The sequence below is a fragment of the Epinephelus fuscoguttatus genome, linkage group LG17 (genome assembly GCF_011397635.1).
Source record: "Epinephelus fuscoguttatus linkage group LG17, E.fuscoguttatus.final_Chr_v1".
NCBI classification, from domain to species: domain Eukaryota; kingdom Metazoa; phylum Chordata; class Actinopteri; order Perciformes; family Serranidae; genus Epinephelus; species Epinephelus fuscoguttatus.
In genome coordinates this window covers 8,978,819-8,991,311 of record NC_064768.1, presented here as the reverse complement: position 1 = coordinate 8,991,311, position 12,493 = coordinate 8,978,819, and the positions used below count along the sequence as shown (strand labels likewise).

Here is a 12,493-nt window from a genome sequence, read left to right as displayed (position 1 = left end):
CAGATTTGTCTAACAGAAGGACAGGGTTCTTTGAAGTGGACGTGCAAATACATCATCATGAAGGTCTCTAACAAATTACCTAAATGTGATTTTAAGTGGGCTCAGTGAATTAATATTAAAGCAAATTGAATACTGTCACATTTCCAGTTGTTCTCAAATGATACAATTATTATGGGAAATACAATACTTTTTGGAGGGCTTTTTTAGGTGGTAAAAAAACAAATTAATTGAGGCAGTGTCTGTTCAGCACTAGTGATGGCCAAATGAAGCTTCATGAAGAATTTTCTTTATTTTGTGAGCCCACTAGATGGCACTCTTGGTTTGTAGAGAGAGGCTCAAAGAATGGCAATTCAGTGTGCTTTCAACCTTTTGTTGAACAAAAAGTGCCATCTAGTAGGCTCATAAAATAAAGAAAATACTTCATGAGGCTTCATATGGCCATCACTACTCAGCACCATTTGATTTTAATGTAAATGATTGAGGATTTTTACCTGAAGGTTATTTTAAATAAACATTGTGATTCCATCTATAAAGATAGAGGGTGGTCGCAGGTATATTCAGGCACACGGTATGAAAAAAAAGAGGTTTTTGAACAATAAAGTATGTAAGCATGTTCAGTAGGAACCCAAATAAAAGTATGAAACTGAATATGAACTTAATATGAGACCCTTAAGGTCTCAGTAATAATAGTCTAATAATAATATACTGTATTATGTATTAATGTTCACAGGGGCCATTCTGTCCAATATGAGAGACACGGGGCCAATGCAAATAAAAGTTTGATTGCTTTTATTTTGAAAAACAAGTGGCATGGGAGGTGGTTTTACTTACTGTGGCGGGCATATTTGGAGTCTGAGCACTCTGGGGGAACCAAATTAAATCAATTTTCACAACTTACAGTTGCTCAAATAAAACCCAATTAACCCTCTCTACAAAAGGTACTGCTTAAAATTCACATTTTTAATGTTATATTTAAGGTTGTGTTATTTATAGTTGTTTTAATTCAAAAGCTTCAAGTACTTTGATCACTTCCCCAGATGTCCACCAGGTGGCAGTAGTGCCTCACTTAAGTACGTGTAGACAGTGGAAGATTCTACTTGACCTTTTCCAATTCGATAGACCTTTATTTATCCCTAAGGAAATTCTTGTGCCAGAGGATGCTTCAGATTACAGATACACTAAATACAGTAACAACCAGAACAACAAGTGGGTTCCCGGTCAGGGTGAGTGTTGAATATCTGGCAAAATATTGAAATATACAAGATAAGACGTGTTTTCAAGGACCACAGCAAAGACTAGTGCCTAAAGTAACAATAGAATAAATAATAATAATAATAATAGATAAGTACAATAGTTACTAAGAATGAACTAAAATGGTGGGAGAAAACAGACTGTGCCTGATAATCAATGTTGTATTGAATTTAACAATAGATTTACTTAGCAATAATGCCATAGTTTGAAAAAGTAAAACTATCGTACATTTTGACAAGGTATAGGAATAGATTGATTAATGTGAAAAGACCCATTACATTTCTCCAAAGTTCAGTTTATGACTCCTGACAGAAAGTTAAAGCTGCTTACTAACTTTTTTCTTTGCTTCATTGGAAATAGGGCTCGTACTGCATCCTTCAACTAAGAACTGAAGAAGCTTTTTTTTAATAATGTTACAATATCTCTGGGAGGGTGGAGAACAGTTGCCTACGATATAGCACCTACGATTCAATTAAGATGTGTTGAGATTTAAAGAGACAGTTCACCCCAAAATTAAAAATGCATATTTTTCCCTTTTGCTATTCCCTTGTGCTATTTAGTCACTCCAGGATTTCACTGGCTGTTTTTTGGATTGTTGCGGTCTGAAATACCGGATTTATAGGCCTGAGATGTTTATAGGCTTTTTTTTTTTTTTTTTGCAATTAAATTGTGTCGGCAAGTGAAAATTGCAAAAATAGTTGTGATGCTGTCAGAGATTCTGAGCTTATTACTATGAACATTCAGTGCTTCTTGCAGAATTTGAATGTAGCTTATATCTGATGGTAGGGGTATCGGCAGCTGATCACTGACAATCAGCTGTTGATGCGGCCCCATAAAGTGGCATATGTAGAGCGGGTCATCCACGAATGGGAAGATCATTGGTTCAATCCCCTCCTCCTCCAGTCTGCATGTTGAAGTATCCTTGAGCAAGATATTGAATCCCAAATTGCTCCTGATGGCTGTTCCATCGGTGTGTGAGTGTGTTAAAAACTGAGTAAGGTAATGTAATGTATGGTGTGTGTGAATGGGTGAATGTGACTCAGTATGGTAGCCTCGGCCACCACTATGTGAATGTGTGTGTGAATGGGTGAATGTGACTCAGTAGTGTAAAAAGTGCTTTGAGTGGTCAGATGACTAGAAAGGCACTATACAAGTGCAGGTCCATTTACCTTTCGATGTAGAGTTGAAGGACCATCCCCGTGAGTCACTCTCATCTCTCTGCCTGGTTAGTATGAGCTAACACAGCACAGTGTGATCTCATCATTGTTTGCCATTTGGGAGAAGAAGCCCCGCTGCAGCGGCTAATGTCTGACACCGAGCTGTTAATCCCACTCTTCCTTCTGTGCAATGATAGGGTCGGCAGATGTAGTTTGGTCCTTAGAAAATAGTTTGTAAATAAAACTGCGCACAACAAAGTCTGTGGATTATCTTTTCTATCGATCTAAAATTCAATATCTAATTTATAGTAGAGGGAGGGTCATGTATTTTGCACAAGTCACTCAGGGAGGCATAAGGAAAAATATCTGTAGCAGGGAAGGTCAAGAAATAAATGAACAAATAAAGTCAGACCCCATTCACCCCCTTCCACTGATAAATAAAGAACAGTCCTATTATTCATAGTCTAGCTATTCATATTAGGAGGAGCATGGTTTTTTTTTAATATTTTTTTTTTGTTGCAAAAAATACATCAAGTCAAGATGTTGGACAATTTTTGCAAATTTTTCTGGGCCTCATGCAGAAGCAGTTTCTGTGCCCTATAGTGGACTCAAGTATCCCACAGTGCACTGTGACAAGTAGTGTCGCTCACCAAGCAATACACCCCATCATGCACTGCGCCAAAGGAACGGACGGACGGTATGGGACGGACACCTAGACGGATAAGAGGAGGGAGAGCAACTCGATTACATTATTCTGTCTGCCAGTCTAACCTTATTAATAGGCCTTAAAACCAGCCACAGCTCAGCCCTGAGCAGAGTGACAGTCTGCTATTGACCAATCAACAGACTGCAGTGTTCACAGCTCCACCTTTGAGTACCAGATCTGTGTGCTAGGTACCCCAACAGAGAGGTGACCAAAAATGGGGAAGATAAGCAATGGTTCCATCGGTACCATCCACAACTTTTCACAGTGGAAGTGGAAAAAAGCATGCCAGACTGGACTGAATTGTACCACACTGCTCAGTGGAATTGTGTGCCAGGGTGGACTAAACCATTATGCACCTTCAAGGAGTGAGAAGGGCCTCAAAGAGCTTCCACTAATTCTTTTTTTTTTTTTTTTTTTACCAAGTTCCGTCTTTCAACCGATGTATTCAGCTTATTTTAATTTAGTTTTGCTACCAATTACATAGAAATAAAACATTGCAAACAAAACCAAACTTTTCATTCCAGGCTTTTCAAGGGCCCCCTGGGAAATCAGTTCCCTAACAGCGCCCCTGCTGAATTTGTTTGAACTTGTGAATGGGGGATTAAGTTAAATATAACTTCTAACATGAACTACAGGAATGCAAATGATTCACTGATTTTTTTTTTTTTTTATTTCAAAAAGGGGGCGCACATTACCACAACATCATACCAGTGACGTGTGTGTGTGTGTTTAGTGTAGATAGATAGGGGGAGTGTGTGTGTTCACCTTGTCTGGGTGTGTCCCTCTAAAAGCAGCAGGTACTGTCGCATTCTCGTCTCTGTCTCTGCTGGAAACACTTGAACCGTCCGGAATGGATCTGTTCGCCTTTAAGACGCTTCTGGTTCTGCTCTCTTTTATCGGTAAGAAGCAGCAAACACTCAGTGTGAGATGAAACTGCAGACTGAGCTGCTATTTATGTTATTTGTGACTTTTTTTTAATATAAACATAAATGTTCTTGCTGTGTTGCCATCGTTTGTGCATTGAAATGTGGCATCCATTAATGTAAAGTAATATATTTACTAGGAAGCAGCAGAGCAAAGAGAAACCTCTCTGTAAATAAAAAGAAGATTATAGGCTAGGCTACTTGATCATTTTAATTGTTCATGCAGTAGGCTATCACCACAGCTACTTTTCTTTTCCCCAAGTTCCTGACATGTTTCTCGTTTAGGCAAAACAGGTCTTTAATCTGACTTGTCCCTCACATTTCTTCCCCTCAGGATGCTGTGCAGGGAACGTCCTGCCGCCGGGTCCGGTGGATGCAAAATTGGGGACAAATATAACTTTGAAGACACTCATTGGCAAAGCAGAGTTAGCCGTTATAATCTGGACTTTCAAAACCGACGGCGAACCGATTCCTGTTGCTACCTCCAGTTCAGGAACACTGCAGCCTGTGAAAGAGCCTTACATTGGAAGAGTGTCGATTAACAAGACCAACGGCTACTTGACGCTTGGACCCCTGACGACTGAGGACAGCGGGGTTTACACCATCACCACAGTAGCAGCTGATACCCAAACCGGGGATATAGAACTCCGTGTTCTAGGTGAGTAATTTTCCAAGTTAAAATAGGCTACATGTGATGCCGAATACAAGAGATCTTCATAACGATTCAGAAAGTAGTTCTAGTCTTATATTTTGATGCTTGTTACGTGTCTGTGAACCGGTGCCTTGTTAAATGAGTGTTTTTCAACTGGTGTTCGGTCTACGGGTCCTTTCACATAGAATTAGCTCGTTTCTGAGTGGGCACTCTATTTCTGTCGACTATTTCTTGGACTCTTATCTATGCCGAATTGATGATCAGCTCTTAGAGGCTTAAATAAAAGTGTTTTAATTTATGTTATGGGATTCATAATGTCTCCCAGCTACACTTACCGTACAACTGGTAGATTTTCTTATGTGATGCAGCTCGAAGGCGCAAGCCACACCTGTTGAGGGTGTAGCGCCACGGAGTGCAGGTATCCCTGCGCTACTCGACAATCTTAAGGGAGCACTTTGTGCGTCGCTTAGCAGCCACACATTAGAGCAATTGTTTGAGGACTATATTCTTTGGCGGAGGAGGCAGGGGGTAGGCTACTCCTCTCCTCATTTGTTCTGTCTGAAATTTAAAGAAATAGTTCACGGGTTTTTTTAGATGGGGTTGTATGAGGTGCTTGTCCATAGTTACAAGTAAATTACATAGCAGTTTGAAGAAGCAGGCTGAAGCTAGAAGCTCTGGCGGTAAGGGTCATCTGCAGAAACGTACCAATAGCAAATTTAGAATATTTTCACAGCTTTACCTTAATGTCAGACAGTGATTTCCAATGGTACAATATAGTGGTTATATTTCTCTCCTCAAAGCCAGAATCCATTGAGAAAAACAGGGATTTAACATTGCTGAACACGGGAGCCGCTGGTCTGCTGCTGCCTCAGATCAATATTTTGTTTGTGTTATCGTGTAACTTTGGTGTTTAAAAGGGTTATTTTGGATTTCACCAAAGTCACACAATAACACAAGCAAACTACTGATTTGAGACAGTGGTAGACCACCAGCTCCTGCGTTCAGGGAGCTAGAATTACTGCTTTTGTCAGTGGAGTCTGGTGGATTTGACAAGAGCAGAAATGGGGAATCTGAAGAGCTCTGTTAACAGCTTCTTGATCAAAACGGGCTGTCTGACGGTGAGGTAAGGCGATGAAAATGCTCTCATTATAGCAAACACTTAAAGTGATATTGATTTTTTTAGGACCTTTATTTAAGTGGCTAGAATACAATTAGCAGTACATTGCTTAGCTTCTGTGTGCTTCTCCAAACGGAGGGTGTGCCAACTGACATCTACTGTAGGTAATACACTTCAGGTCAGTGTCCCATACAACCCCACTTCAAAAAATCCAAACTATCCCTTAAAACATTTCAGGAGCATCTGACTTCTCTTCTACATGATAATGATGTTACTTTATTTGAGGTTGTGCCTAATTACACCCATGAGCTGTTGTTGTAAAATCACTGCATCGTAATGCCTCGAGTGAGTAAATCCCCCAGTGTTTCAGTTTAATAAATAGCTTTATCCTGATAGAGAAGTTGTGTCCTCATAGCCTGATTCATCAGACAGGAAAAATCAACAGCCTCTTGCACTGTGCTACTTAAGGGTGTGGCTCCTAGTACTGTGCTTTACTGGTGGAGTGCCTGTGTGTTTGTTTGCGTTGAAGTTACAGTTGCAGTTACAGTTAGGGGTATTTTGTGCTCTGTTCAAAGCTGTGACTTCACTACTTCATGCAGGTGCCAGAGTATTGTACAGCCCTCATACTGTAGTGATGTTACTTCAAAGCTCTAAAACACACACATACACACACATTAACCACAAGTGCTGGCAAAGCCACTGAGTGAATCCAAAATTTCTGTTAAAAAGTGGCCAGATAATATCTTATACAAAAACCCATTAGACAGTCTATATCCAATGATTATGGCAGGTTATTATTACCTGCGTGTGTGTATGTGTGTGTGTGGGTGTGTTTAGCAAGATCTGTTGACTTTTGGAAAATCATTGACTTGTATTGAACACACACAGCTTTGCAGAGCTTTTAAGCCTCTCTTAACTAACTAATTCGGTGGCACATTTCTTGTCTGGTTCAGTCTCAGCTGTTTTCTAATAAAGCCAAGTTTAAAGCTGGTGAACATGGTGAAGCATTTAGCTGCTAAAGAGACAGATATATCTCTCAGCAGTTGGTGGAGCTCAAAAACGGAGCTAAAAGAGAGAGAATATTCATCAGGTGGACAGAAGCACCACTTTTATGGCATGGCAGTGTATTTCCTAAGTCTTGAGAAGCATTCTTAAATAACACCCAGAGGTGAGATGTAGCTAGTGTTGTCACGATACCAAAATCTTTGTTGCCGTACCAATACCAATATGAATTCCGATACTCTTAGGTACTTATCCTAAGGAAAAGTCCTTTTGGATACAAACCTTTAGAACAATAAATAGATGGCACTCTTGGTTTGTAGAGAGAGGCAAATGTTCCACCAAGTTTGTGTTGTCTCGTGTTGTTGAATATGAACTTAACATGAGACCCTAGCTGCAAATGTTGATACAGGTGTTGTCATACACACCATGGATGAGAGGCGAAACGTCTTCAAGAAACGCAAGCAAGTCCACAAGAAAGGCGTTTGTGTGCATAAATGAGTAAAATAAATTAACTAAATTAATGAATTGAATCAATTTCAAAGTACCGGTATTTTCCAAATGCCTGATGGTAGGGGTATCGGCAGCTGATGCTTGAGGTTGACTGAATCAGTATGGTAGCCTCGGCCACCACATTGTATGTTTTAGCAAACCATGGATACATACAATACATTTTCATGTGAATATGTGGTGGATACTTGCTGTGGTTAACGTGTGGTTAGTATTAGGCACAAAAAACACTTTGTTATGGTTAGGAAAAGATCATGTTTTGGCTTAAAATACCCAATTTTGGGTTCACAATCCCTGCTGGAAACGCAGTGATGTTTTAGTAAAAACAATAGCTTTTTGTGGCACTATCACTGCTACAAAAAACACCCACCTTTGATGCCTAAAAAGCAGCTGGGAGCAAAATTGACTTGCTAAATCACTACTGGTTTTGTCGTTTGTTGGTCTTAAACAGTGATGTGTAGCTTGGCAGGCATCTTGCCTAGGTGTCACACCATGTAACATCCCCTCCACCTCCTGCTGACAAAGTCAGCTCATATACTACATCACTTTACAAACGTTGATATGATACGTATGAAACGTGCAAATGTATCATTCATGCTTTGCAGAAACGTACAATATCAACATTTTTTTCTGGTGACTAGAGCGTGTTGCACTTGAGCCCCTTTACCACTACACAAAAAACCCACTAACACCTGCTAGCATGTTTTTTTAATGTAATGGAAGAGGTTACAATCAGCATTCACACCCAGGTCCAATGACTCTGCAGTAGTCACAGGTATTTATGGGCTCCAGCTCTGATCGGCATTGATGGAAACACAACAACTGGGTTAACGCGCTAACTTTAGCCCCTTTACTGCCAAGATGCAATGATGTGCCACCACGAAATACTATCCATTTCCACTCAAGAAGCACTCAAACATAGATCCAAGATAGTCTGCATCAACTTTGAAAGAGAGGCTAAATAAGTAAGAGATATCTAAAAAGAAGTAACTGCTGTGAAGTTTTCCCCGGCCTCCATGCTGCTTTTTACTGTTTACTGACTTGTTTTCATGTTTTCCACGCTAGAGGACCAAATGCACTGAATTAACTCTTAAGATTTGCTGTAGCTTTTACATATTTCAACATCATAACACAGAGAGGTTACCGGACATAGATGGAGTGACATTAACAATAGAAAACCCTTTGACAATGTAAAGCAACCAAGCGGGGCTGCAGCTGATAATTCATGTTATTACCGATTATGTCATTTTGTTTGTTTGATTAATTGTTAGCCAAAATATTCAGTATCCTCTTTTGTTGGTGATATTCAGTTTACTATCAAAACAGCAAAGGAATGTGTCAAATCCTCACATCTGAGAACCTTCAATCAGCAAGTGTTTGACGTTGTATTTGACATATGAATGAAACAATTATCAGACGAGTTGTTGGTTAAATCTGTATGGCTTGATGAATTGATCAATCAGCTAATCATTGCAGGTGCCATGGTCAGCTTTGGTAATGTGCACATCTCCACTCAGGCTTATGTCAACTACAAGATCTCAGTTTGAAACTTTATTTATCAAAGGATGGTTGGCGGTGGAGCATGCATGTTTTTTCCCAGCATTGTTTCCACACAGTGGTCGACCAGTAAAACCACACATCTGATAAATACCAAAACAAAAGAAAACCACCAATGTGGATCCTCAGTGTCCCTGCAGGACAGTCTGGTTTACAAATAGTTAATAAAATACATCTGAAAAGAATCATCTCCAAAGTAACCATTCTGTGAAGTTAGTGCGTGAGCTCTTGGATGCCGCATCTGTTGCCCCGCCATCAGAACTGGTTACCACTCCTTCACATTGTTCCCACACACCTACTGTTGCCTAATCATCCGCACATTTAGAAACGAAGCTCCAGGATCATTGAGAACGAGTCCAGCAGGTCTAGTGGGTGTGATTTCTCTGCCATCTTAATTTACCCCATTGAAATGTTGATTTCAGAGCACAGTTACAACAGTGTGAAGAGAAACCAGTCTCAGGCAAGAAGCTTATCCCGACATTAAAGCTAAGCAGTCTACTGCCGTGAAGAGGTCAGCCACAAAAGTATCTTAGCCACTTAAAAAAAGGACCACCTAAAAAAACAACAACAACAATATCAAGAAAGCTATGCCACCACAAAAGTTCATGCTGTCTGACGGTGAGGTAAGGCGATGTTTAACATTTGCCATTAGCTTTGACAGTTGGTGTTTTCGGATCCATTTTGTTTTGATGGTTAGTACATTTTTCTGTATAGAAAATGACAGGATGTTTTTGTGCACAGTTCTCTTTGTTAGTATAAAATGCACATAATAAGAAACTGGTTTTTTGCTAGTCAGTGTGCTGTACATTTTGGTCCCCAGATTTTGCTGCTGAGTGAGCACTCTTGACTTTCACGATACTATTTGTACAGTCAGCTGCAGACACAATGCAGCGACACAGAGGAGGAGAGGCTCTGCACTGTAAGGATCAAAAAATGTTGTTGCACATTTCCCATTCATTGTCAGTGCAGTTAACTTGTTTATTATTTGAATGCCGCCGTCACACTGAACGTCCCGCTGAGCCCATTAAAACAGATAATCTGTGAAAAAACTCATGTTCCTCCTTCTCCTTGTAGTGCTTCTAATACCATTTGCAGGGATTCACTGTGGGAGGGAATAAACCTTAGGAGTCTGTAATGCAGCTGTCAGTCATCTGCTTGTGAACTGTGGTCAAAATGTTAAGCTAGGCAAGATTCTGTAACAGCATTTCCTATTTCTCACCTCAAATGTTTTCAAAAACATATTTGAGTGTTCTGTTTAGCTGTAAAATGAGATTGTTTGCTCCTGCCGGTGGTTGGTGCTTCATTTTGACTCGACTGTTTTCAATATGGCGGTGGGTCACAAACTCAGAGCTTTTAAGCCTCTCTTAACTAACTAATTCGGTGGCACATTTCTGTATAGGTACAATCACAGAGGTAGCATCAGAGGTAGTAACAGCGCCACAACGAGGTCTGTATAAATGGGACAGTCGGTAGGACGGGATTATGGGCAGCGCAAATGTGACATTTTGACAACATATTCTGTGAGCAGCCCACTGTGGGAGATTTAAAAAGCAGTTAATAGCAGTTAGCAGCTAACTCAAAGAAAAAGAACATCTGTTGAAAATGTCTGCAAATTGGGAAAAGAATGAGATGAGGGAGCTCCTTACCCTCTGGGCAGAGGACAAGATCAGCCGCCATAAAACAGGGATGGTAAATGATCGTTATTGCCATTCTGCCATTATTATTGTTTATAAAGCACTGCTGACGCATATCTCAAGCTAGAGGCCGTTTGTTGCCGTACCAATACCAATATGAATTCCGATACTCTTACATGCTGTCTAAAATCACACACTGGTGTGGCATGACGCTAGGGTTGTTTGGTTCTGTGTAAAAATGCAAAGAGGTCATACAGAAAGGACTTTGTAGCTGCCAGTTTTTGTAGTGGCCAAACAGTGGTACTGCAGTTTCATCACATAATGGCCTGTGGCCCAAAAAGACTTTTCACATTGGGTTATATTGGGAAACAGACATCTGTAAATCACCAGATACATTTTTTTGAGCATTCATCCCCCACGAAATGACTCATCCCTTTTCATGCCGATTCAAGTTAGTGGAGCGTTATACCTGAAGTTAGCTGCTCAGCCGGCAGAAGTAAGATGTTCGGCAGCAGTCAGTTGTGCTTGCCCACCACAAGTCTCTAGTGCGTATGTAGTGGTGTAACGGTACCCAAAAATCATGGTTCGGTAAGTACCTGCACGGACGCCACGGTTTGGTAACTCGCAAAAATCCCCGGATCATCCAGGTGATTTTATACGTGGCAGCTGAACCATTTTGACTTCATGTGCCACTAAGCAGCTCTCATAGGAATATTTTTTGCTGCAGAGAAACATACAGTTTTTCACAGACTATCTTTTTCATGTATGTATGGATGTAGTAACAGTTTCACCAAATAGGACAGAAAGCCATTCTTTACAGTAAGGATACAGTCAGGATATGATCCATGAGTTTCTCCCCCATTCAGTTGTATTTACCCAACAGTTCACTTATCTGTTCCTCATGCAAATCAATCTCACTGTTTCTCCCTGCAGTGCCGGTGTCTGATGTGACCATCACCTCCGATGTGCCTGAGGCGGTCGAGCACAACAGCACTGTGGTTCTGACCTGCAAGGCTAAAGGCTCCTTCCTCAAGTTCACCTGGCTCAAAGGCACCACGCCCATCGTGCCTGATGGCAAACACTTCACAGAGAAATCTGTCAGTTTACACGTGTTTTTAAATGCATAGTTGTTTAAAAGTTCTTTATTGTATAGATTGAGCGTGAGCCTGGAGGAAAGATTTACATTTTATCTTAAGTTATTCCATTGTAGTTCATTCATTCATTATTAATTTATTCATCTGTTATTTCTTTGTTTCTTTTTATATGCTAAATTTATGTTAGAAATTAATTTAATCAAGGTCAGATTTTATTATTCATAAAGCAGATATTCATTCAAACATTAATTAAATCTCCACATACCATCCCATTAATATGCCCAATCAATCTATGAATTAAAAAAGTGCTTAAAGGTGACACTTGCAATTGCAAATGCAATTTATGGAGGAGCATGTAATATGTTTATTCTCTGGTTTTAATCACAAATTTTCTTTGTTCTTTGTTTTTTTTAATGCAGATTAGCATTAAAAAAAAAACTAGTCAGTTTGTTTACAATAAAACTCTTCTGGTAGGTGTAGTTTGTTTTATTTTTTCATTCCTTTAATTACTGTATTACTGATATACTTTCTGCCTTGGATTCAATCACAGGATGAAACATCCAGTGTCCTGACCATAAATCATGTTCTCAGGACGGACCTGGTTGGTTCCATCTACTGCAGCGTTGCTAACAGTCTGGAGACAGAGAAGAGCGCCCCCTTCAACCTCACTGTCCACTGTAAGTACTGCACCTACACTGCTGGTGTTCTGCCTGGTAACTCCTCCCACACAGGAAGAGACATAAAAGCTTTATACTTTTTTAGCGTGATTTAGAAGCACCAAACTCCGAGGCTGAGAAATGATGCCAGTGAGGAAGTGCCAAAAACTGCAGTTCCTTAATTGGCCACTTGAGGCTGACTCCAAAACAGAGTCAATCTCAGAGTCAATCTCCTTG

General features: G+C 40.2%; 1 protein-coding gene across 1 annotated transcript in view; it reads left to right on the top strand.

Moving 5' to 3' along the window:
* The first annotated feature begins 3,879 nt into the window (after positions 1-3,879).
* The window catches only part of si:ch211-264f5.6 (carcinoembryonic antigen-related cell adhesion molecule 2), a 46,371-nt gene continuing 37,757 nt past the window's right edge, over positions 3,880-12,493 (top strand). The window contains exons 1-4 of the mRNA XM_049603096.1: positions 3,880-4,013; positions 4,372-4,695; positions 11,440-11,603; positions 12,151-12,277. Of these exons, the coding sequence (XP_049459053.1) occupies positions 3,965-4,013; positions 4,372-4,695; positions 11,440-11,603; positions 12,151-12,277 (664 nt within the window). The 5' untranslated portion in view covers positions 3,880-3,964. The remainder of the gene's footprint in view (positions 4,014-4,371; positions 4,696-11,439; positions 11,604-12,150; positions 12,278-12,493) is intronic.